This window comes from Haliotis cracherodii, unplaced genomic scaffold (genome assembly GCF_022045235.1).
Source record: "Haliotis cracherodii isolate W230 unplaced genomic scaffold, xgHalCrac1.p SCAF_11, whole genome shotgun sequence".
NCBI lineage: Eukaryota > Metazoa > Mollusca > Gastropoda > Lepetellida > Haliotidae > Haliotis > Haliotis cracherodii.
The window spans coordinates 14,379,589-14,404,888 of record NW_027266266.1 but is presented as its reverse complement, the minus strand read 5'-3'; the positions used below and the strand labels follow the sequence as shown (position 1 = coordinate 14,404,888).

Sequence of the window (25,300 nt, the reverse complement as noted above, 5' to 3'; positions counted from 1 at the left end):
GGGATCAGGAACAAGAGCAAAGACCAAGAAGAAATCGCTACTTTGAACCCTTTACAAGACCTGACAACATTATTGACACGAAGGGTAAGTCACAACAGAATATATCGTCCTGTTTGTAACTAAACTTAGTGAGACACATTTGCAATATAAGATTCCGTCCATTGATACAATACTGGGTGGGGTTTTACAGTACTATCTCACCCGAGCACCTGTCATATTCACTCTCAATATCGCCAGAGCTCGCATTTCACTAAACCTACACGAACCCCTGGATCCATTCCCGGGGTTCTCGTGATCTTAAATTACCCGCCCCTGATTCCCATAAGCCAATTGATTTGCTATGCTACCCAGTGTAATGGACCAATCACTGTGTGAGTAACAAGCCAGCCTGAATGTTGGATTGAGGATTTCAACAACATGACGACCAATACCATTGATTTTGTTTTGCAAGATATTCACAACTAACTGACGTGAAAGAAAGCCCTAAAAAATCTTTTCGATGTAAGAGGATGTCTTCATGTCCATTAAAACTGCCGGTGGCAAGTCCTCGCTTAACCATTTCCTTTTTCCTTGTCTCAACGTTTGGACCCGTGAAGATTCCGGGGTAGAATAGGTCTTCAGCAACCCATGCTTGCCGTAAAAGGCGACTATGCTTGTCGTAAAAGGCGACTAATGGGATCAGGTGGTCAGACTCGCTGACTTGGTTGATGCATGTTAGTGATCCCAATTGCGTGGATCGATGCTCATAGAATTAATCACTGGATTGTCTGGTCCAGACTCGATTATTTACAGACCGCCTTCATATAGCTGGAATATTGCTGAGTGCGGCGTTCAACAACCAACCAACCAACCAACCAACCAACCAATCTCAACGTTTGATTGGCAGGTGTTGGATTCTGAGAGCAAAGTGTTAGTGATTTCACCATTGATTTATAGGCTATTCAAGTTACCTCCCTTACCCATTTCCTTTTCCCCTGTCTCCACATTTGATTGGTTGGTTAAATGTTAATGAAAATCAAGGGCGGATAATCTTAGATTGCAAGAACCGCAGGTTTTCTGAATGCAAGCCCAGGAAATATGAGAATGCTGTTACATGATGCAGATAAATACTGTCTAGGAAATGACAAAGAAGTCTGTTATCTATACCAGCATTAGAAATTGGCACCAGGCCTCAAGTCCTTGCCAAACTGCCCAATTGTTAAGGTATCCTATGGACTAGTAGAAATTTGCCATTTTTCAGGGTTTTCCTGTGTTTTCATTATAAGGACTAGTTCGTTAAACTGTTAGTTTCTATTGCTGTAAGTGAAAGCTCTGTGTGCAATGGTATACCATATTCGACGTAATAAGCACCCCACTCTAATAAGCGCCCACAGTGATATTTGCTAATATGTTGGCTAGTGAACAATCACAATTAGCACCCCTTCCAATTGATCAATACTCGTGTATTATATGCACCCTTGATTATGGGCAATTAAATTCTGGAAAAATATATCTGTCATATATAAACATTTCAGGCTGTCAGCATAAACCACAAAATTTATTTTTCAACTTCTTTTCACTAAAATATGAAAATTGAAATATGAAATATGAAATTTCTATAAATCTTCAGGAAAACTGTGTGAACATGACAAGCGTGTGACCCTGATGACCAACTACTTCAGCTTGAATTTCCCCCGCAACCTGGTCCTGTACCAGTATCACGTCGACTACAATCCCCCCTGCGAGTCGAAGAGAATCAGAACGGCGCTGTTGTATGTTCATGAAGAGCTTATTGGTAGAGTGCATGCTTTCGATGGCGCCATGCTATTCCTACCAATTCGTTTGCCAAATGAGGTAAGGAATACATTCTGGTTTGATGGGAAACATGTCAAATACCGTTTGTTAAGGAAATTCAGACAAGTAGCTTTAATTTAGGACGATTTTGACAGTTTATCAGTCTGGGATAAAGAACAATTTTTAGATTTTCACATCCCTCGCCAAAGATGATTTGTCATTATTTTTAATGCTTGTAAGGGTGTCACGATTGTTTTTGTTTTGTGTATTATGCAACACTAAGTAATATTAATCATGCGTTTTTCTTACCTTACATAAAATATATTTGTTAAGGAACTGGCAGGGTACAAATTTAATGTAGCCACTGAGAAACCAAGTACTCAGCTTATCCAGTACACAAACGTGTTCATCTTAATTAGGTCCATTTAAGTCCCAGGGTCGTGGTTCACAAAGCAAACATTGCGCTATGATTGTCATAAGTCTGTGGGGGGCACGGGTGGCCCAGTCGTCTAAGGCGCCGCGATTCGTTGTGCAGAGTTGCATCCCTTGAACATGCCAGCTCACTCACTCACTCACTGTATGGGTTATGATATCTATGTTAGTCTGTACCTTGGTACATCAGGGGGCTGGAAATAGAAAACTGGCATTATTTTGGACCAACGCATGCTCGCACAAGCTCACACAAGCTCACACAAGCTCACACAAGCATACGTGCCTGCACCTCAATATAAACTTTTTTTTATAACCTAGTAAATAACTTTCTGGTTGATGTAGGTGACGGAGGTATATTCAACGCGACAGTATGACTCTGCTAGGATCAGGGTAACCATCACTTTGAGGACAGAGCTGCCCCCTGATGTGCCACAGGCCATTCAAGTGTTCAATATTATCTTCAGAAGGTAAGGCACAGCTAACTTATCTTTCCAAAACATTTATAAACCAATTGCCATTTTTGCCTCTGGTATTGTAGGTATCTTGCTATCTCATAGTCACCTTGTGAGAGGGACTACTTTCAAGTGAGAACTGCTTAGAGGATTTTACAGGGGAATTGTTAGACTTAGATTTTCCAGTTGAGTTATATCAATAGCTTTTAATATGCATCTAATATTGATTTTTGACTCCAATTACTCTAGGGATTCTATTTTAATTGGGTATTTTATTCATACAGTCGTGCCTCATTTATACGGACACTTGCGTCATTTCACAATTCGTCGGTATAAACGAATTTCCGTATAACTGAAACCAGCTTCTTACTGGAAGAGTTACTTCCCTTCAGTTATGCAACTCATGACAGATGACAGAGCAAACAGATACATCCACTCAATCTTTATTCATACACGTTTCAAAAAGTCAGTCATGGAAGTTTGAACTGTCACCAATTGTCGATTTTCGCATGGTATGTCCAAATTCAGTGCCATAATGCTTACTGATGGTGTCTAAACTTGCTGACGGGTGTTTTTCTTCAAACAGACAAATTTCCCTTTATTCACATGCTGTAACTGTGTGTCGCTTATGTTTCGCTGGTTGACAGGCCATATTTACACAACTTTGACCTCTGACCTCCACAGACGCCATATTTATCGAAGGGGATTACATGTACAATAAACAAGCTCGTCTCAAACGTAACTCACTTGGTTAATTGACTTCTCACGAATCAAAGGATTACCACCAGCAGAAGCGTATTGTCCGGATTAGTGAGACAATTTTGTGTGCATTTCAGTGTTTTGTTTATGAAAATGACCGTCCGGTTCCGGAAACTGAATTTCCGGATATACGGAGATAAATTTATATAGTAATTATTTCGTTTTGAATGAAAATCGTCCGGGAACCGAGGTTTCCGGATATCTGAAGTCTGTATAAGCGGGGCATGACTGTATACACAGCTTATCTGTAGCTCTTGCAATTTCTATGACTTGAATCAAACCTGCAACCTCACATGTCATGTTTAGTATTGTTACCCACTGTGTTCCCACAGAGCCACCGAGGCAAGGGATGAAGGGTGTTCAATCTTACCTGTCATGACTTCAGTTGTCTGCATGCTGCATGTGGTCTTTCTTTCGCCTGCCGTCATCGTTTTGATTTATACCGCAACAACTGTATTGTTTGACTGTAAGGTATCCCAATGTTTTTTTTGCTTTTAGACAGTTCATAAGTTAGTTCAAACACTCCTCAGGGCCATGTTGTAAACATAATTGATTTATCTTTTGTATCCCAGGGATTTATCTGGGACTGATCAATATTTGGCCCCTTGTCTGCATAATTTTTGTTAAAATTCCCAAATGGAACTACAAATAGGTCTTCAGCAACCCATCCTTGCCGTAAAAAGCGATTGTGCTTGTAGTAAGAGGCGACTAACGGGATCAGGTGGTCAGGCTCGCTGACTTCGTTGATGCATGTCATCATATCCCCATTGCATGGATTGATGCTTATGATATCAATGACTGGATTGTCTGGTCCAGACTTGATTATTTACAGACCGCTGTCATATAGCTGGAATAATGCTGAGTGCGGCGTTAAAACAACAAACACACAAACAAACTATAAATTTACGACTTTATGTTCATATACTGAACTAAAAATGTTAGGGAAACTGTTTTGTAGTGAAGACTGATCACACAATTTCATAAAAATATCCCAAAAATATTTATGATCCCTTTTCGTGTTCAGCACAGTTACAACAAATGTTATCGCTAAGATGTTATTCACTGACAACAGGACCAATATAGAGGAAGACTGACTGATATAGGAGATTAAACAGGCGTTTTCCGACTGTAGCGTATTTCGCGCACAGATAGAGGAAGAGGATTAAACACTTTTATATACCTGATATTGTACATCAATTGGGAAATGTTAAATGCTAATGTAAGCCTTCTTACTGCCATTAGCTGCAGAATTTCAGCATATGACAACCGCTAATCAGGTCCAGCTAAATCCCTGTTGTAATATCAGGGCCAGTCATCTGTTGGCTTCCTTTGTTAGCTTCTACCCTTTGTTATCTTATTAATTTTGTTGTCCTTAGATGTCCTTAGATGTACATATATATATGCTCTCTGCCTCATGGCATTCGTTCACCTGATGAAGGAGTAAGTGTATACTCTGAAAGGTTGTGTTCCTCATAATAAAGAAGTTGACATCCCTATATTCTCTTCCTTATGTGTATCACTTCTAAATGCCTTTCAAAGACCTAATAATATTAATAATTATTTTCTCATGTCTGAACAACGAGCTACACATCTGTTCTCTCTGTTGCAGGTTGTTGGCACAGCTAGGCATGAAACAGGTTCAGAGACACTACTATGACTTTGATAGCAGAATCAACATCCCTAGGCATAGGTGAGTCCGGGGCATGCTTAGTGAATGAGTGAGTGAGTATGGTTTTATGCCGCTTCTAGCAATATTTCAGCAATATCATGGCGGGGGACACCAGAAAAGGGCTTCACACATTGTACCCATGTCGGGAATCGAACTCGAGTCTTCGGCGTGATGAGTGAACGCTTTAACCACTAGGCTACCCGACTGCCCCTTATTGAATGCTAATGATATCAATGACTGGATTGTCTGGTCCAGACTCGATTATTTACAGACCATCATCATATATCTGTGATATTTTGCTGAGTGCGGTGTTAAAGAACAAACAAACAAAACAAATTTTGCAGACCACAGGAATATTGCTGAGTGCGGTATTTTAAAACATACAAACAAATATCATAGCCTTTCGACTGTCATGGGCTGGCCTGTTATCAGGTGTCCTCTGTTTGTGGTGACTTGTTGTCCGATTGGTTCAACATGTTGAATTGGTTTGTTTGTTGTTTAACACCACCCTCCGCAATATTCCAGCTATATGATGGCGGTCTGTAAATAATGGTGTCTGGACCAGACAATCCTGTCATTGATATCATGAGCATAGATCCACGCAATTGGGATACAATGACATGCATCAACCAAGTCAGCGAGCCTGACCGTCCGATCCCGATAGTTGCCTCTTACGACAAGCATAGTCGCCTTTTACGGCAAGCATGGGTTGCTGAAGACCAATTCTACCCCACATGTTTAATTGGATATGGGCTTACCATACCGGTGCCATTGGTTCCACGTAAAACTTTGGGACATTGAGGACTTAATAACTTTATCAAAGGAAAGGCAGTGTAGCAGTGTGATTGGTACAAAATGTTAATCAGCATTACTCCATTGGTTCCAAATAAAATCTTTATCATCGATTGCTGAATAAAAAACCCATGGGGATTCTGTGGTGTGGATCGTTGCTCATGCTCAGTCACTGGATTATCTGGTCTAGACATGATTATTTATAGGCCACCGCCATAAGGTTGGAATATATTGCTGAGTGTGCCATTAAACAACAAAAATATAAACATAATAACACCAGTAAGTCTGAAAACATATAATGTTTATCCAAGAATTTATCTAGGGTTCTGAAGTAAAGGCCCCTGGCTGTCAAATTGAGAGAGAAAAAAAAGTTATTTTTTTTATAATAGGTTTTTTTAAATTTATATTTTCTTAAATTTAGAGATATTATTACTTTGTATTTGGAGATTGTATTCAATGCAATGATATGAAACTAAGCATTAAAACCTCCTATCTATTAGTCTGTTTATCAGTGGGGGCGGTAGGGTAGCCTAGTGGTTAAAGCGTTCGCTCGTCACGCCGAAGACCCGGGTTCGATTCCCGACATGGGTACAATGTGTGAAGCCCATTTGTGGTTTCCCCCGCAGTGATATTGCTGGAATATTGCTAAAAGCGGCGTAAAACCATACTCACTCACTCACTCACTCACTGTTTATCAGTGATATACAACTTACCTTTACATCTACTTAGTCATTAAATTAATAATTAGTATTACAGTAGACAATGGTTATAACGAACTCGAGGGGACCACTAATTTTAGTTTGTAATAACCGTAGTTCGTTATAAGCATACATACAGCATATATACAACAAATGGCCGGGAGTAAAAATAAGTTTGTTATATCCGTCAGTTCATTATAAGCTTGTTCGTTAAAAACGTAGTTTACTGTATATTAACATGAATTGGGAAATATTTGCTGCATATTTGGCACCAAATATCAGCCTCTGAGGAGCCTTAGATGAATTCGTCTTTTCATATTAATATTATCATGATTATATACAATAATAATGTTAATGATGTTTATCTCATAATTTACTTCCTGCTTGCAGCCTGCAGGTAATCCCTGGTGTGGCAGCGTCTATCCTGCCATACGAGGACCAGGTGCTGCTGAACGTGGATGTGGCACACAAGATGATACGGATGGACACATGTCTGGATGTCATGTCCCTGGAATACGGGAGGCGAGAGAACATGGATGATGTCCGTCGGAGAGTAATAGGCTGCATCATCCTCACCAGGTAGACTGCATCCTTTATATCTATAGGCTGCATCCTTTATATCTATAGGCTGCATCCTTTATATCTATAGACTGCATCCTTTATATCTATAGGCAGCATCATTTATGTCTAAAGACTGCATCCTTTATATCTATAGGCTGCATTGTCCTCACCAGGTAGACTGCATCCTTTATATCTATAGGCTGCATCCTTTATATCTATAGGCAGCATCCTTTATGTCTAAAGACTGCATCCTTTATATCTATAGGCTGCATCCTTTATATCTATAGGCTGCATCCTTTATATCTATAGGCTTCATTGTCCTCACCAGGTAGACTTAATCCTTTATGTCTATAAGCTGCATCCTTTATGTCTATAGACTGCATCCTTTATGTCTATAGACTGCATCCTCTATATCTATAGGCTGCATCTTTTATATCTATAGGCTGCATCCTTTATATCTATAGGCTGCATCCTTTATATCTATAGGCTGCATTCTTTATATCTATAGGCTGCATTGTCCTCACCAGGTAGACTGCATCCTTTATATCTATAGGCTGCATCCTTCATGTCTATAAGCTGCATTCTTTATATCTATAGGCAGCATCCTTTATGTCTATAGACTGCATCCTTTATATCTATAGGCTGCATCCTTTATATCTATAGGCTGCATTGTCCTCACCAGGTAGACTTCATCCTTTATATCTATAGACTGCATCCTTTATATCTATAGGCAGCATCCTTTATGTCTAAAGACTGCATCCTTTATATCTATAGACAGCATTGTCCTCACCAGGTAGACTTCATCCTTTATGTCTATAGGCTGCATCCTTTATATCTATAGGCAGCATCCTTTATGTCTATGAACACAGCTCTACTTCTTACCTTCTTCAACAGGTACAACAATCGAACCTACCGAGTGGATGACATAGATTTCGACCTCACCCCGAAAGACACCTTCAAGCTCTCCAATGGTACCGACATCACCTATCAGGAGTACTTCCAGCAGGTATGCTGTTGCCATGTCACCCAAGCCATCCTTTTAGAACTTCAAAGTAGACTTATACAATAAGAAGAAGCACTGTGTTTTTCAATTTGTTGGTGTTATTGTTATATCTGATGCCTGGAAACGTTTCCATGACAACTGAACCTGCCTGTGTAGCAGACTAGTTCAATCTTAAGTTAAAATTAATGTGGTTTCAATATTCCAAGTCAATGAATAGTTCAATTCAAATTCTTTATCCATATATTTCAAATTTGTGATTGATAAAGAATGGAGTGCTTATCAAGAAAAGTATTTATGCTCAACTAAGAGTAAAGCGACCCGTGAAGATTCCGGGGTAGAATAGGTCTTCAGCAACCCATGCTTGCCGTAAAAGGTGACTATGCTTGTGAGGCGACTAACGGGATCGGGTGGTTGGAACTGTTTTTCTGTTCCCTGGGAACACAGTTTAGGAAGTTTCCACTTCCAGTGAGATGAGATAAGATATAAGTATGATTCAGGATAAGTATAAATGTCATCTTAACCATAAAAAATACATTTAAGGCTTAAAAAAATAAAAGAATTAGTTCCCAGGCAATGTTTTTTAAAATAAATTGCGGGCGGACATTGTCTTTTTTTTTTGTCTCTTTTTTTGTCTCTTTTTTTTTCAAACTAGTATGAAACTAATAAACAGTTGTGTAGTTAATAAACAATTGTGTACTATCAACCTGGAAAAAGGGCCTCTCTACCTAAACATATTCCTTGATGAGTAAAATACTGGAATACAGTCTTTGACACTTGTTGGACTTGGAATATTTAAGGATTTTTTATTTATTTTTTTTAAATGGAAATAAAAACAAAATGTGCGTTGAACGTTACAATGATGCAAATTGTTTTATTCATTGCAAAATAGCTAGTTAGAAGAAACACCTATACCTTGTAAATACATTGAACTATGGGCCTATGGCCTTTCAGTTTGCAATTTGAGACTATTGTTTTAGCCAAATAAAGCATGGCATTTAGTTCCTATTCCTAGTTAAAATCGAGAAAATCTGAAAAAAAATCAGTGTGACCTGTCTGTCAACTAGCAAATGAAGATGGCTATTTCACTCTTGGTTATTCTGTTGTTGATCCAGCACTACCAAGTAAACATAAGAGATCTCGACCAACCACTCCTGGTATCCAGGCCAACTGTCCGGGACCGGAACCGTGGACAGACTGCACCCATCTACCTGGTGCCAGAGCTCTGCGTCATCACAGGTATGGGACTGACCATTGATATTCTTGGCGGTGGTGGTGTTAGGATTGTATAAAAAAAAACAACAATAGTCCCAGAAGTTTCAAGAACAAATTATTTATGCTTTAGACTGTTGAAAAAAATGAAGCTAGTGTGCCACAAATGTTTAGTAAGCGCATTTATGATTTATCTTTTATTAAAATATATATGTTTTTGTACTTGTAGCTGAGAAATCTCGGCCCACCAACCCGCACCCTAATCATGTCTGCAGCCAAGAATATTATTTGATAGTTTATATTATTTTCATTTCCGCCTACCTTTCCTAGTATGTGTATCAAGACTTTGTCCGTACTTATCATGACTTATTGTTGGCTAAGACTGATTTGGCCAATGTTGGGCGGCTTGAATGTTGTTTTTGATGACAATTCCTAAATAAAGAAAATGTGTTGTATTTGCAAAATTTGTTTGTGTGTTATATTTTACTGAATAAAATAAGTTAGGGATCATGGAGATTTTGGAGGGTACTTTTTGGCAAATGCAACTTAAATCTATGATTGGCAACCTAAATTGTATCTACTACTTGCCAGTTGGCTACCTGGAAGTAAACATAACTGTCTGTTGGCTCCTAAACACTTTGGTTTGGCTCCCAAAATACTCATGTTAGAAGCGTCTTGGCTCCCAAACAAAATACTAACTGTAGTGAAGACTGAGCTCACAATTTGCGTGCAAAAAGAAAACATGAATGAAGAAAGGGTTGGCGTATTAGTGATCCAGCAAATACAAATATAATGGTACAACTTGTAATTACATTTCCAATAAAGCCCTGTTATTTCGCATCTTCCGAGAGTTAACTGACTTATAAAGTCCAGTTTCCACCCTTGCCAAACTAGGCTTGTATTATGGAGTTACATTTTGGCTGGACTAACGAGTCTATGCATAGTCCAATCAAAATCATCACCGAAATCGAAATGGGGTTCGTAAACTGTCGTGCAGATTTCGGTCGATTGCAGGATTTGCAAAGCATGTGCACTGCCAACTCGTTGTCAGCAGATATTTTCCAAATCTTTTCATGTTTTTAATCAAGGTGCTCAAGTGATTTGATGCATTTCACGATGAAAGACCCGTTTTATCACAATACAGATCTTGATTATCGATAAGATTTTCCTGATTGGGCGCCACCATTTGGTTTGAAGCAAATGCAAGTGATACGAGAGGTGGAATCTGATTGGTCCATAGGAGAGGCTTAGAAGGGACATAACGTAATAGCCACTGGTGGCACTACGATCGAGCCCAGTAATTCCAGCCTAGCTAGCTCGGCAAGGGTGAAGACTGGACTTATAAAGTCAGTTAACTCTCTTGCCTGGTGAAGATGGTTATTTTGGTACCATGTGTATAAGGGCAGTGGTATAAAGGAGCATATGGTTTGCTCCAGGGCTCCCTGATGAGATGCGTGCAGACTTCCAAGTGATGAAAGATGTGGCAGTTCACACCAGGATTCCCCCGGATGACCGTGTTGCCAGACTGCTGAGTTTCAGGAACAGGCTTGAGAGGTGAGTTCTGTGACGCCTTGACAGTGGAGCTTCCAGTGAAGATCCGGGGTAGAATAGGTCTACAATGCTTGTCGTAAAAGGCGACTAACAGGATCGGGTGGTCAGGCTCGTTGACTTGGTTGATGCATGTCATCCTGTCCCAATTGCGTGGATCGATGCTCGTGATGTGAATCACTGGATTGTCTGGTCCAGACTCGATTATTTAGAGACCGCTGTCATATAGCTGGAATATTGATGAGTGCGAGTGTCATGAGTATCAAGTATCGATCTGTGCAATTGGGATACGATGACATGCATTAGTCTGTCAGTGGGTCCAACCATCTGTCACTTCTTATGACAAACATAGTCATCATCTATTACGACAAGAGGGGCAGTCAGGAAGCCTAGTGGTTAAAGCGTTTGCTCGTCATGCTGAAGGCAGGGGTTTGATTCCTGACATTGGTCGTTGTATGAAGCTCATTTCCGGTGTCCCCTGCGGGGATAAAAATACACTCACTCACTCACTCACTCACTCACTCACTCACTCACTCACTCACTCACTCACTCACTCACTCACTTGCATCATGAACTGCATTCAACTTCAGCTATTGTAGATGTCAATTCTTCTGTTTTGTCGTCCCTACAGAATTGTTTCTGTTTTGTTTGTTGTTTAACTCTCCACTCAGCAATATGACAGCTATATGAAAGTAAATAACCAAGTCTGGACCTGACAAACCAGTGATTGATATTGTCATGCGATTATGTTTACAAATCAATGTCTTCTGCTTTTCAGAAATGAACAAGCTCGACAAGAAGTTGAAAACTGGGACTTTCAGTTCTCGGAAGCACTGGTGGAAGTGTCTGGGCGTCTCCTTCGTCCTGAACCCATCATCCATGGTGGAAACACCAGGGTGAGTGGATATTTGTTTGGAAGAAAATTGTTTTTACAGAATATGTAGTTCCTTACATCTAGTTTGCATGACCTGACTGTCTGAGGTCATCGTACCCCACTGATGTGGTTTGTTGTGTTGGCAGGGTTTCACCTTACCTTTCAGCACTGGGCGTCCATGTGACTTCTGATGACTCTTGTTTACTGTATTGATATAAGACGATACACTTGCTGTGATAAATTATTATACCCCCGACATTTTCGTATATAGTTATACCAAGGTTCCGTCCATGGTCTGAAAACTTTGTCCGCACGATTTCTCTTAAACTATTCAGTGGATTCATCTCAAACTTAGTACATATAATCTGTGTCATATGAAGGGGTGCAGTCAAAAGAAATAAATTGTTTTTATTAATTTTCCATTTTTTTATGAATTTTTCAAACCCTAACGTCCGTCTGAAAACTTTGTCCGCGTGAATTCTCTTAAACTATTCAGTGGATTCATCTCAAACTTAGTACATATAATCTGTGTTATATGGAGTGGTGCAGTCAAAAGAAAAAAATGTTTTTATTAATTTTCCATTTTTTAATGATTTTTTCAAACCCTAACCCTATCCTAGCTATTCAATTTGAAACTACTGACTCACTAGGCGGGTCGGGGGTATTAGTGAGCCACGCTCATGCACTTGTTTACTACTCTTCCCCCCCACCCCACCCACCCACCCCCCCACCCATTTTACAAGCAAATTTACTTTCCAATTCAAGCCAATATTTATATACATCCAAAACATTATTTCTTATTTTCTTAAACGTCAAATGTTCACTCATTTTGGGAAAACACCAATAGAGTGATGAATAGGTGAGTGTGAACAAATATTGGTGAAAAATGTAAAAACCAAATTAAAATAGAAACCTTCAAGTAAAAACTCAGTTGCTTAAAAAGTTATGTGAAGCCCTTCGTCCATTACCCCGGGTACAATATACAGCTTGAGTATTTTTTAATTCTATGTGCTTGTAACATGTACATGTTGGTTCAGTTCATGTTTTTCACATCCATGCAATGCCTTGCAGTTCTTTTACAACCCTCAACATGCGGAGTGGTCCAGTAGCGTGCGGGGCAAGAAACTCCTGGTGACTGTTGCCCTCAGCAACTGGGTCGTCCTCTCTCCCAGCAGATACAAACATTTGGCCGTCGACTTTGTGCAGACTCTCAAAATGGTGGGGCCACCGATGGACATGAGGTTCTCACCGCCAGAATAGTAAGCGGAACATGCCTCAACAGTATGGGGCTTAGAATTTGTCTTGAACAACCCATGCATTCATAACATACCTGTCAACTCTCACTCATCTCGCGTGAGTCTCACACATTTATCACCTATGTCACACTCGCACAAGGTTGGGAAATTCTCACGCATTCATATAAAATGTAGATAAAAATACATGCTCTCCAAGGCCATTAAAATGGCCTTAAAATCATTCATTTGCTGGGTGGGGGGTGGGGGGGTGGATGGACCCTATATCATGGTCAGGGGCGGTTGGGTAGCCTACTGGTTAAAGCGTTCGCTTGTCACGCCAAAGACCCGGGTTCAATTCCCAACATGGGCACAATGTGTGAAGCCAGTTTCTGGTGTCCCCCGCCTTGATATTGCCAGAATATTGCTAAAAGCGGTGTAAAACCATACTCACTCACTCACTATATCATAGTATTGTTACATATAGTGATATCTTTTTATGGTTGTATGCTAGTTTTAAATATTTTCTAGTTATTTTAATGTCCATCGATGACAGGTTTTTATTTAATCTAAATATATGTATTCTTAATGTATAACTTCTCGTCACGATATGGCTGAAATATTGCGGATGTGACGTTAAATATTAAGTCACTCATCCTTGTTGCCTTGTCGAATGCCTTGCTTAACACATATGCTGACTCCCAATGTGGTGTGTGTTTTGTTCAGTATTTTCATTGATGATGACCGGAATGAAACGTATGTGAGGGCTCTAAGGAACTGTGTGACCCCTGACATCCAGCTGGTGGTGTGCATCGCCAGCAACAACAGGAAGGACCGATACGATGCCATCAAGAAGTTCTGTACATGCGAGAGGCCAGGTCTGTTGGATAGCATTGCAGAATTCTTGGAAACAATAGAGGGGGAAGTTAAACGTTTTTAAAAACATTATACACATGTAGTAAAATAGTGAAGAAATATATGATTATGAAACTGTTTAAAGACATTCTTTACAGGAACCACCGAACCAACGTTGGTGGAGTATTTTTTCCCATTTGTCTGGGGCCCTGTTCCACAAAGATATCTTAAGTCTACGATGATCGTTAACCTGTCATAGTATGGGACTTACAATCATTTTAGCTCTAAGATCGCTTTGTGGATTGTACAAAGGGATTGTAGCGTTAAGACGATAATAACTCCCATACTGTAATACTATACACAACATCCCCATATTTTTGACTGACATGAATGGTCCACATTGAATCCAACCATGACCTTTAAAATATGATTACCGTATTCGACGTAATAAGCATCCACGTCGAGATTTGCTAATATATTGGCTTGTGAACAATCCCAATTAGCACCCCTTCGGACCCCTATTCGCATATAATACGCACTGCTTCCTTCCCCTATTCGCGTATAATACGCACCCGTGTGTTATATGCACCCTTTATTATTGGCAATTAAATTCTGGAAAAATATATCTGTCATACATAAGCATTTCAGGCTGTCAGCATAAACCACAAAATTTATCTTTCACTCTGATTTTTTTCACCAAAGTAATATTCTAATAAGAGCCCCCTATTTCTAATTTTGAGAGCGCGCATGCGCCCTGCGCGTTTATTTGGTTGAATAAGGTACTGTCTTTTTTTTAACTCAAATGGCCCAGCTATGTGGATAGCATCACCCTGGGGAGTGGAAGTTTGGTGGTTTCATCCCCCGGCCGCATCATACGATAAAACGTTAAAAGATGATACTTGATATTACCCTGCCTGGTGCTTGGCATAAAGGGGCTAAAACAAGGACTGGTTGGCTCGGAGTCAGTATTCTGTGTCTGAGTGGGGTATTCATGTTAACTGCGGCATGGTATCTCATTGGGCTAGCACTATCAAAGTGGCATAAGTCAGGACTAGTGGAAGCGCGTGCTCGCACGCCCCATTTCATCCACTTCACACTGACTGGTGCTGGGTAATATTGGGATAAAACAAGGACTAGTAGGCTCAGAGTCATAATGAATAGGTAAACTGTATGTGACATCAAGATGGGTCACTTATGAGAAGTAGATTTGATGGAATACATGAATTGGAATATGCCTATATCATATGTTACTTGCAGGAAAACCCCGTAAAGATCCGGGGTAGAATAGGTCTTCAGCAACCCACGTTTGCCGTAAATGGCGACTATGCTTGTCGTAAAAGGCGACTAACGGGATCGGGTGGTCAGACTCGCTGACTTGGTTGATGCATGTCATCAATCTCAACTGCGTGGATCGATGCTCATGATGTCAATCACTGGATTGTCTGGTCCAGACTCGATTATTTACAGACGGCCGTCATATAGCTGGAATATTGCTGAGTGGGGCGTTAAACAACAAACCAACCAACTTGCAGGAAATGTTCTTAAGTAAAGTGCCATGTGTCTGGGAGCTGAGTGGAGATATTAGCCATGTCAGTTGTGGTCTTTCCTCTTGCAGTTCCAAGTCAAGTCGTGTTACAGAGGACGCTGTGTAAGAGGCAGATGATGATGTCGGTGGCTACGAAGATAGCGATACAGCTCAACTGTAAACTGGGAGGAGAAGCATGGGCGGTGGAGATTCCTGTAAGTGCAGACACTAGTTTTACAACCCATGAAGATCCGGGTTAGAATTGGTCTTCAGCAGCCCATGCTTGTAAGAAGCGACTTATGGGATAAGGAGTTCAGGCTCGCTGACATGTTGGCTGAATGTTATCGTGTCCAATTGTGTAGGTTGATGCTCATGATGTTAATCACTGGATTGTCTGGTCCAGACTTGATTATTTACAGACCACCGGACCGCCTCCGTGGTCTAGTGGTAGAGTGTCCACCCGGAGAGCGGAAGGTCAGGGGTTCGATCCCTGGCCACGTCATACCAAAAGACGTTAAAAGATGGTACTTGTTGTTACCCTGTCTGGCTCTCGGCATTAAAGGGCTAAAACAAGGCTCGGCGTCAGTATACTGTGTCTGAGTGGGGTATTCATGTTAAACTGCGACATGGTATCTTAGTGTGCTAGCACTATAAATTGCATCAGTCCAGACTAGTACAAGCAGCCACACACATACATACACGTGCATGCACGTCGCTATATAGGTGCAATAATCTTGGATGCGACGTTAAACCCAATTTCACCTCACCTACAGACTGGAATATTGCTGAGTGTGGTGTACAGTAAACAATAAACAAACAAACAAACATGAGAGGTGGAGATAGCTGTGAGAACTGCATGCTGTCAGGGGGGCCTGGGATTATGTTGAGTGAGTGAGTGAGTTGAGCAATATTCCAGCTATAACACATTGATGGACTCCAGGGCTTTACACATTGTGCCTGAGTGGGGAATCGAACCTGGGTATTCGGAGTGACAAGCAAACGGTTTAACCACTAGGCTACGCCACTGCCTCTAATTATGATACAGAGTGAGTGAGTGGGGTTTTACTGTGCTGTAAGCAATATTCCAGCAATATCAGGACGAGGGACACCAATATGGGGAATCAAACCTTGGTCTGGCAGTACAAGTGAACACTTTAACCACAAGGCTACCCCTCTGCTCATAAGATGATAAACTATCGAAGGAGTATAGAGTGTCCAACAGTACAGGTCTACTCCTTAGAAGAGGAGACGTTGGCAGCAGGCAAGAGAATTTTCTGAGGGATTGTTATCTATTATTGTACTTAATGGTAGGGCAAGGACGGGTAATATGGGTACTCGGGTTGGGTGGGTACTGAGTAGGACCTGGCTACCCACAGGACTACCCGGACCCATGGTGAGTTACATGATATATTGTAAATGACATGTATATTATCTTGAACTCCATTGTAAAACTTCAAGTCACTAATGTTCACTTTCTTTCTGACAATGAACGCATACCTTCAGACTTTAATATGTTTGAGTAAAGATAAGGCTTCAGTCAACCTCAGTGTATGCATGACCAGATCTGTGTATCTAAATACATTGTGCCAGGGCTATGGTCAAACTATTCATAATCAGACATTTTGTACCCATCTCTTGAGACCTACATCAGGTACCCGAGTAGGGTAGGGTAATAGGGGGATGGGATTCTTGCTTTATTCAATTATTATTACAGTATCTGAACTTGTGGTTTTCACTGAAGTCATAAATGTTCAGGACATACCTCGGGAAATATTCTGAAAGTAATTTCATGAAATCTGTGTGACACCCACTCTGATTTGATATCAGGACGAGGGACACCTATATGGGGAATGATTGAGTGAGAACTGGTTGTGGGGCGCCGTAATTTGCTGTGCAGAGTTGCTCGTGGGTTTCATTGAAGTTGTAAACAGCTAAGACCTGCATCACTTCGACCTGCTCCCACATTGAGCTGACACACCGTGGTATAACTGGAATACTGTTAAAACGGCGTTAAACCAAACTCACTCACTCACTCACTCACTCACTCAAATGGTTGTAGACCTTGTCACAGAAAGCTTGTATAACAACAACACCCTCATGTCTTCAGTTCACTACACCTTTCATGGTGATTGGTATCGACACATACCACGACTCGTCTGTGAGGAACCGGTCCGTGGGGGGCGTTGTGTGCAGCATCAACCAGACCTGCACCCGCTACTACAGCAGAGTCTGTTTCCAGGACACTCACGTCGAGCTGGTCAACGGGCTGACCACGATCTGTACAGGTAACGCGTTGTCCATTTGGAATGATTGCGTGTATGGATATGTAACTCCCAGGCAGTGTCTGGTAGATATGATTGAATGTATGGACAGGTAACACCCTGGCAGTGTCGGGTAGATATGATTGAGTGTATGGACAGGTAACAACCTTGCAGTGTCTGGTAGATATGATTGAGTGTATGGACAGGTAACAACCTCGCAGTGTCAGGTAGATATGATTGAGTGTATGGACAGGTAACAACCTTGCAGTGTCTGGTAGATATGACTGAGTGTATGGACAGGTAACACCCTGGCAGTGTCTGGTAGATATGATTGAGTGTATGGACAGGTAACACCCTGGCAGTATCTGGTAGATATGATTGAGTGTATGGACAGGTAACACCCTGGCATTGTCTGGTAGATATGAATGTATGGACATGTTACTCCCTGGCATTGTCTGGTAGATATGATTGAGTGTATTGGCGGGTAACATCCTGACAGTGTCAGGTAGATATGAATGTATGGACAAGTAACACCCTTGCAGTGTCTGGTAGATATGAATGTATTGACAGGTAACACCCTGGCAGTGGCTGGTAGATATGAATGAATGGACAGGTAACACCCTGGCAGTGTCTGGTAGAATAGATTGAGTGTATGGACAGGTAACACCCTGGCATTGTCTGGTAGATATGAGATTATTGATAAATAACCGTCTAGTAATGTTCAATAGATTGTTGTGACATTAAAAAGTAGCACAGTGTTACACTGTATGTCTAACAGTGTCTCAATCTATTTCAGCTGCTCTGAGAAAGTACCAAGAAGTAAATGGCGTTCTCCCTCAGAGGATCATCATCTATCGTGATGGTGTTGGAGACGGCCAGCTGGAGGCCGTCGTCAGTCATGAGCTGCCCCAGGTCATGGAGAGCTTTCAACGCAGCGGACAGGAATGGTAAAGCTGTGGTAAAGCTATAACACTTGCATCTCCCCGTTGGATGCCACACAAACCCGAATATGTTGTCAGGGGAGTACTACATGTAGAGCTGCAACACTTGCATCTCCCTGTTGGATGCCACACAAACCCGAATATGTTGTCAGGGGAGTACTACATGTAGAGCTACAACACTTGCATCTCCCTGTTGGATGCCACACAAACCCGAATATGTTGTCAGGGGAGTACTACATGTAGAGCTACAACACTTGCATCTCCCTGTTGGATGCCACACAAACCCAGGGAGTACTACATCATGTAGATCATCATGTCTAGTTATGTTTCATATCAAATTTCATACTTTTATTGACCAAGTTTGTTATGCCTGTTTATTCACCTGAATTCGCTGAAGGGATGCGATAATGCTCATCAATTATTTGGACCCCGTTTGTTTTTTAAAATGTCAAGACAGAAAAATTTAAATGTCCGGTAAGCAATATTTTAAACCGATTCCCAATCTGACATGTCTGCAGCATATGATTGTTTCCGGACCCCTGCTTGTATATCTGTTAAATGCTCACATTGACCCAGTCCTTCGAGGAGTGAGTCAGGGACTTGGGTTTAATGCCGCTGTGAACAGTATTTCACTTATATAACTGAGCTTAATGTGGGAGGAAAGCCCGAAGTGATGCAGATCTCAGACGTTTACCACTTCGGTGAAACCCACGAGAACGGGTATGGTGCTGACAAACCTAGAAACATTATCAGGGCGGATCAGGATTCAAACCCACAATCACAGGTTTCGGGCGTGTCCAAGGGACACAACACTGCATAGCGACTTTCACAACTGTGTCTCCCATTGAGAAATGACAAGGGAAAAAGAAGTATGATTTTGAATTTTTTTTTTAAATTGCAAATCTTTACTTCAAAGGTTATTTTGAGTTTTTCATTTCAGTCCTCGTGTGTCTTTCATTGTGGTGAAGAAGCGAATTGGCACAAGACTGTTCTCCAAGACCAACCGTGTGAGCAACCCCCCTCCTGGCACGCTAGTGGACTCAGTCATCACCAAGAAGGAATGGTGAGCTCAGAGCTGGGAGATCTAGTATCTAGTACTCATTCCCCACCTTTAATTTTTAAGCTGCTGACAATGAAAAAAATATGTTTAGGCTTAAAAAAATAAAAGAATTGGTCCTCAGGCAATGAATTTTGAAACTATAGAGCGGGCAGGCGGTGTTTTTTGGGTTAGTTTTGGTTTGTTGAAACTAATATGTAACCAAGTAACAGTTGTGTACATCATCCTGGGAAAGGGCCGCCCTGCATCAACAAGCATACAAACTCCTATTGCCACCATGACCATAATATGAGGTGCGTGCACACTGCTTTTTTGTGCATTTAAGGGGATGTAAGCACATGCTATATTGGATCGTATTCTTCTTAAGTGTTAGGTTTTTTATATATTTTTTTAAAATGGAAATAAAAATGAAACATGCGGGAGTCTTTATGATGTTGCAGTGGTGCTTGAGAACCAGGACCATTATTTTTTTTACCCTTACAAAACTCATTTTTCCCATTACAAAACTTTGGAGCCACTCATTGATATTGGTTGTGATCGCATCACAGGTATTGTCACCACTTCTGATATTAAGAGAATGACTTAAGAAATTGAGGGATATGGATTTTCTTTTCAGAGTAAATGAACGATGCGAGTTGCATGGCTTTTTGTTGGTGACTTCATTCGATCACAGAATGTTATTACACTCAATGTTTCAACCCTGACAGTAATGTTCTGCGTTGTTTCAAAGTACCAAAAGACCTAAAAGATTGCACTTGTTGTTACCCTTCCTGGTGATCGTCATTTAGGTGATTAACAAGGACTGGTTGGCTATAAAACTGGAATTAGTCCAGAATAGTAAAGGCAACCACACACATATGTGTATTCATTGTGCTGTATAAGTGCAGTAACCTTGAACAAGATGTTAAATTCCATTTCACCTCACCTTACCCATCTCACCTCAACTCTCCCCATATCTCCTCACCCCACCTCACCTCATCCCACTTCACCTCACCCATCTCACCCCAACTCACCCCATATCTCCTCACCTTACCCATCTCTCCTCACCCCATCTCAACTCACCACATCTCAACTCGACCCATATCTCCTCACCCTACCCCATCTCACCTCACCTGATCTCACCCTATCTGCCATCACCTTACTCATCTCACCTTACCCCATCTCTCCTCACCCCATCACAACTCACCACATCTCAACTCGACCCATATCTCCTCACCCTACCCCATCTCACCTCACCTGATCTCACCCTATCTGCCATCACCTTACTCATCTCACCTTACCCCATCTCTCCTCACCCCATCACAACTCACCACATCTCAACTCGACCCATATCTCCTCACCCTACCCCATCTCACCTCACCTGATCTCACCCTATCTGCCATCACCTTACTCATCTCACCTTACCCCATCTCTCCTCACCCCATCACAACTCACCACATCTCAACTCGACCCATATCTCCTCACCCTACCCCATCTCACCTCACCTGATCTCACCCTATCTGTCATCACCTTACTCATCTCACCTTACCCCATCTCACCTCACCCCATCTCAACTCACCACATCTCACCTAATCCCATATCCCCTCACCCTACCCCATCTCACCTCACTTGATCTCACCCTATCTGTCATCACCTAACACCATCTCACCTCATCTCACCACATTTCAGCACACCACATCTCACCTCACCCAATATCTCCTCATCCCCACCCAATATCTCCTTACCTCACCTCACCTCACCTCACCCCACCCCATCTCACCTCACCTTACTTTGTTCCATCATAGGTACGACTTCTTCCTGGTGAGCCAGTCAGTGAGACAGGGCACGGTGTCCCCCACCCACTACAACGTCATCTGGGACGACTCCAATCTTCTTCCCGACCGCATGCAGAGACTGGCCTACAAGATGACCCACCTGTACTACAACTGGCCGGTCAGTGTCACAGCTAGAACTATCTCGTGTCTCACTCTGGCAGTGTGGGTTGGGATGGGACTCGACCCCAAAAAGTACTAGAATCTGTACTGTACTAAGAAAGTGTTATCCCAAATATAACAATTGTTACATATGACCACTTTCTAAATGGCATTGTGCATTCATAGCTTTCCGCCATGTGAGCCATGCCAATTTACACTTGCCAGAGGGGTACACAAAGTATGTGATCTAGAATACCAGTTGTTGGACTTCTATTTTGGCGGAAGCCTCAGTGGCTGGGGGTTAGATCACTGACTTTGTGTGCTGGTGATTAGGTACCCCACACTGGGAGTGTGGGCTCCAATCCCAGATGGGACTTAACCCCCAAAAGTAATAGAATCTGCACTTTACCAAGAATGTGTTATCTCAAATATTGCATTTGTTATACCTAATGTACTACCAATTCCCACTGATCCATGAATATCCGGGGTAGAATACGTCTTCAGCAACCCATTCTTGCTGTAAAAGGTGACTAGGCTTGTCGTAAGGGGCAACTAACGGGATCAGGTGGTCAGGCTTGCTGACTTGGTTGATGCAAGTCATCGTATCCCAATTGCGTGGATCGATGCTCATGATATCAATCACAGGATTGTCTGGTCCAGACTCGATTTATTTTACAGACTGCCATCATATAGCTGAAATATTGCTGTGTGCAGCGTTAAACAACAAACAAACAAAATAAACCAGTTGCACTCCATAGGCATTCAGGCTTAGAATAAGCTGGTAGTCTGGTCTTCAGCAACATATGTTTGTCATAAGAGATCAAAACTGATTGCATCGTACCCAGATGGCGTTGGATATTGCTCACAGTATCAGTCACTGGATTATGATAACATAAACAATTATGGACAACAACTTCTGGTCTATTGCATGTAGGGGCATTTCGAGGTAGATTCTAATACCGTTATGACTAGTCACTGGATTGTCTGGTTCTGACTTGATCATTTACAGGCCAGTGTCATATAGCTGAAACTTTGTGGAGTGCAGGGTTAAGCAACAGAAACTGCTAATTATGATTTGATTCCATCACAGTAGCAAGGAATAGATCCCCAATGTTCTAAGAAGGCTAAAGAGGAGCATCTTCCTGAGGCAAGGGAGTTAACTGACTTTAAAAGTCCAATTTCCACCCTTGCCGAACTAGGCTGGAATTTTGGAGTTAAATTTTGTCTGGACTAACGAGTCGATGCATATAAGGAAATTGATAAACTCATTGTTGTTGATTAATAATTAATCATATGGAACTGCATTCAAGTTATGTGTACAATTTGATCCATCTTCTTTGTCTATCAATGAGTTATCCTCTCTGTTTTAGGGGACCATTCGGGTACCTGCCCCATGTCAGTATGCTCACAAACTGGCGTTCCTCGTCGGTCAGAGCCTACACCGGGAGCCATCTCCACACCTGGCTGACAGACTCTACTACCTGTAGACAAGCCGTCTCCAAGTGTGTTGGATTCTAGTTGATGTTAGCTGATGCATCTTTCAGATGTTTGAAGGTGCCCTTGTATTGATTTGGCCTCTCTGATTGGCCTGGCCTCTTGTATTGGCCTGGCCCCTTGTATTGGTGTGGTCTGGCCCCTCGTATTGGCCTTGCATCTTGTATTAATGTGGCCCCTCGTATTGGCCTGGCCCCTTGTATTGATGTGGCCCTCGTATTGGCCTGGCCCCTTGTATTGATGTGGCCCCTCGTATTGCCCTGGCCCCTTGTATTGATGTGGCCCCTCCTATTGCCCTGGCCCCTTGTGTTGGCCCAGCCCCTTGTATTGATGTGGCCCTTGTATTGGCCTGGCCCCTTGTATTGATGTGGCCCTTGTATTGGTCTGGCCCCTCGTATTGGCCTGGCCCCTTGTATTGATGTGGCCCTTGTATTGGCCTGGCCCCTTGCATTGATGTGGCTCTCGTATTGGCCTGGCCCCTTGTATTGATGTGGCCCCTCGTATTGCCCTTGCCCCTTGTATTGATGTGGCCCATGTATTGGCCTAGCCCCTTGTATTGATGTGGCCCCTCGTATTGACCTGGCCCCTTGTTTGATGTGGCCCCTCGTATTGGCCTGGCCCCTTGTATTGGGGTGGCCCCCTTGTACTGGTGTTGACCCTTGTAGTACCTGGCCCCTTGTACTGGTGTTGCCCCTTGTAGTACCTGGCCCCTTGTAATGGGGTTGCCCCTTGTAGTACCTGTCCCCTTGTAATGGTGTTGCCCCATGTAATGGCCTGGCCCCTTGTATTGGTGTTGCCCCTTGTAGTACCTGGCCCCTTGTAATGGTGTTGCCCCTTGTAATGGCCTGGCCCCTTGTATTGGTGTTGCCCCTTGTAGTACCTGGCCCCTTGTAATGGTGTTGCCCCATGTAGTACCTGGCCCCTTGTAATGGTGTTGCCCCATATAGTATCTGGCCCCCTGTACTGGTGTTGCCCCTTGTAGTACCTGGCCCCTTGTAATGGTGTTGCCCCTTGTAGTACCTGGCCCCCTGTACTGGTGTTGCCCCATGTAGTACCTGGCCCCTTGTAATGGTGTTGCCCCTTGTAGTACCTGGCCCCTTGTATTGGTGTTGCCCCATGTAGTACCTGGCCCCCTGTACTGGTGTTGCCCCATGTAGTACCTGGCCCCTTGTAATGGTGTTGCCCCATGTAGTACCTGGCCCCCTGTACTGGTGTTGCCCCATGTAGTACCTGGCCCCTTGTAATGGTGTTGCCCCATGTAGTACCTGGCCCCCTGTACTGGTGTTGCCCCATGTAGTACCTGGCCCCTTGTAATGGTGTTGCCCCTTGTATTTGCTGAACCACAGCACAGGAACAGTTGAACTTCTATTAACCCTTGTACTATTATACTTCACAATGTGTTATACAATGTACCATGTCATATGTTAGTCCTAGCTGTGCATGGTTTATATGGTGTGCTTTAAATAAATTAATTGGACTGTCAATGACCTAATGTCTCTGTTTATTGTAGCTTATATATTTGTCATTCATAGACTAATAAATGACATACTTAATAATAATGGTATTGTGCATATTTACAATGAGCCAAATCCACAACCTAAAGCATGTTCAAAGCAAACCATGATTACCAGTCAATGGATCAGTGCTCTGTCCCAAGGGAGTATATACCCCAAGCAGCCTGTGAGGAAATAGAAGGTTGAGGGGTTACAGATTCCCCTTCAGAAAATCCAACCTCTGGCAGGAGGAGCGAAGGGTGGAGGCCGTCATTTGGGCACTGGAGTTTACTTGCTGCTGAACCTAAGGGTGTTACCTGGGGACTCCAAGGGACAATTCACCCCAGAAATAGTCACCTGAAATCGTGGCATGTACTCCATACAAAAGATATATATCATTTAGGGGTGTAAACATCAGCTGTACTTTGCTAAATGACTTAAATCGTTTGCCAATTCACGTGCAGCATAACATCACGTGGGTACATGACTATTTTTATCATCACCTGATCATTCGGATGCAGGCGTGGGTAGAACACAACAACATGTACTCTGCTTATGGACAGATAATCGAATTCAGATAGAATATCAATTTTCACGAAACTCCAGAGATTTATATGCATGCATCTGAAAACTCTTTGTCTTATTGACATATTTTATTTGAATTTGTGATTCTTTTGCAGTTTACAAGGATCTATTGCACACTTTGTAAACAAATACGTTTGAAATCAAGTAGAAGGACATCCATTTTTGTATGCAGTA

At 42.2% G+C, this 25,300-nt stretch overlaps 2 protein-coding genes across 3 annotated transcripts; one reads left to right on the top strand and one right to left on the bottom strand.

The window, feature by feature from the left end:
* The first annotated feature begins 2 nt into the window (after positions 1-2).
* LOC139456244 (piwi-like protein 1) lies at positions 3-24,540 on the top strand. Of its 2 annotated transcripts, XM_071237856.1 has the most exons (17): positions 3-84; positions 1,610-1,833; positions 2,548-2,672; positions 5,026-5,106; positions 6,966-7,154; positions 8,031-8,142; positions 9,252-9,375; positions 10,785-10,902; positions 11,675-11,792; positions 12,842-13,029; positions 13,729-13,880; positions 15,473-15,597; positions 17,490-17,667; positions 18,440-18,590; positions 19,525-19,647; positions 21,426-21,573; positions 22,925-24,540. In XM_071237856.1, exons 2-17 carry the CDS (start codon positions 1,645-1,647, stop codon positions 23,039-23,041), a joined length of 2,238 nt encoding a protein of 745 aa, XP_071093957.1. In that variant the 5' UTR covers positions 3-84; positions 1,610-1,644; the 3' UTR covers positions 23,042-24,540. The 2 variants fall into 2 exon arrangements, with proteins under 2 accessions (XP_071093957.1, XP_071093958.1); XM_071237857.1 differs by lacking the exons at positions 3-84; positions 1,610-1,833 and adding an exon at positions 3,749-3,882 and having other exon boundaries at positions 2,590-2,672.
* LOC139454866 (fibril-forming collagen alpha chain-like) lies at positions 23,069-24,815 on the bottom strand. The gene is made up of 2 exons (XM_071236484.1): positions 24,781-24,815; positions 23,069-24,383 (listed from the first exon to the last, which is right to left on the bottom strand). Exons 1-2 carry the CDS (start codon positions 24,813-24,815, stop codon positions 23,069-23,071), a joined length of 1,350 nt encoding a protein of 449 aa, XP_071092585.1.
* Positions 24,816-25,300: the final 485 nt, after the last annotated feature.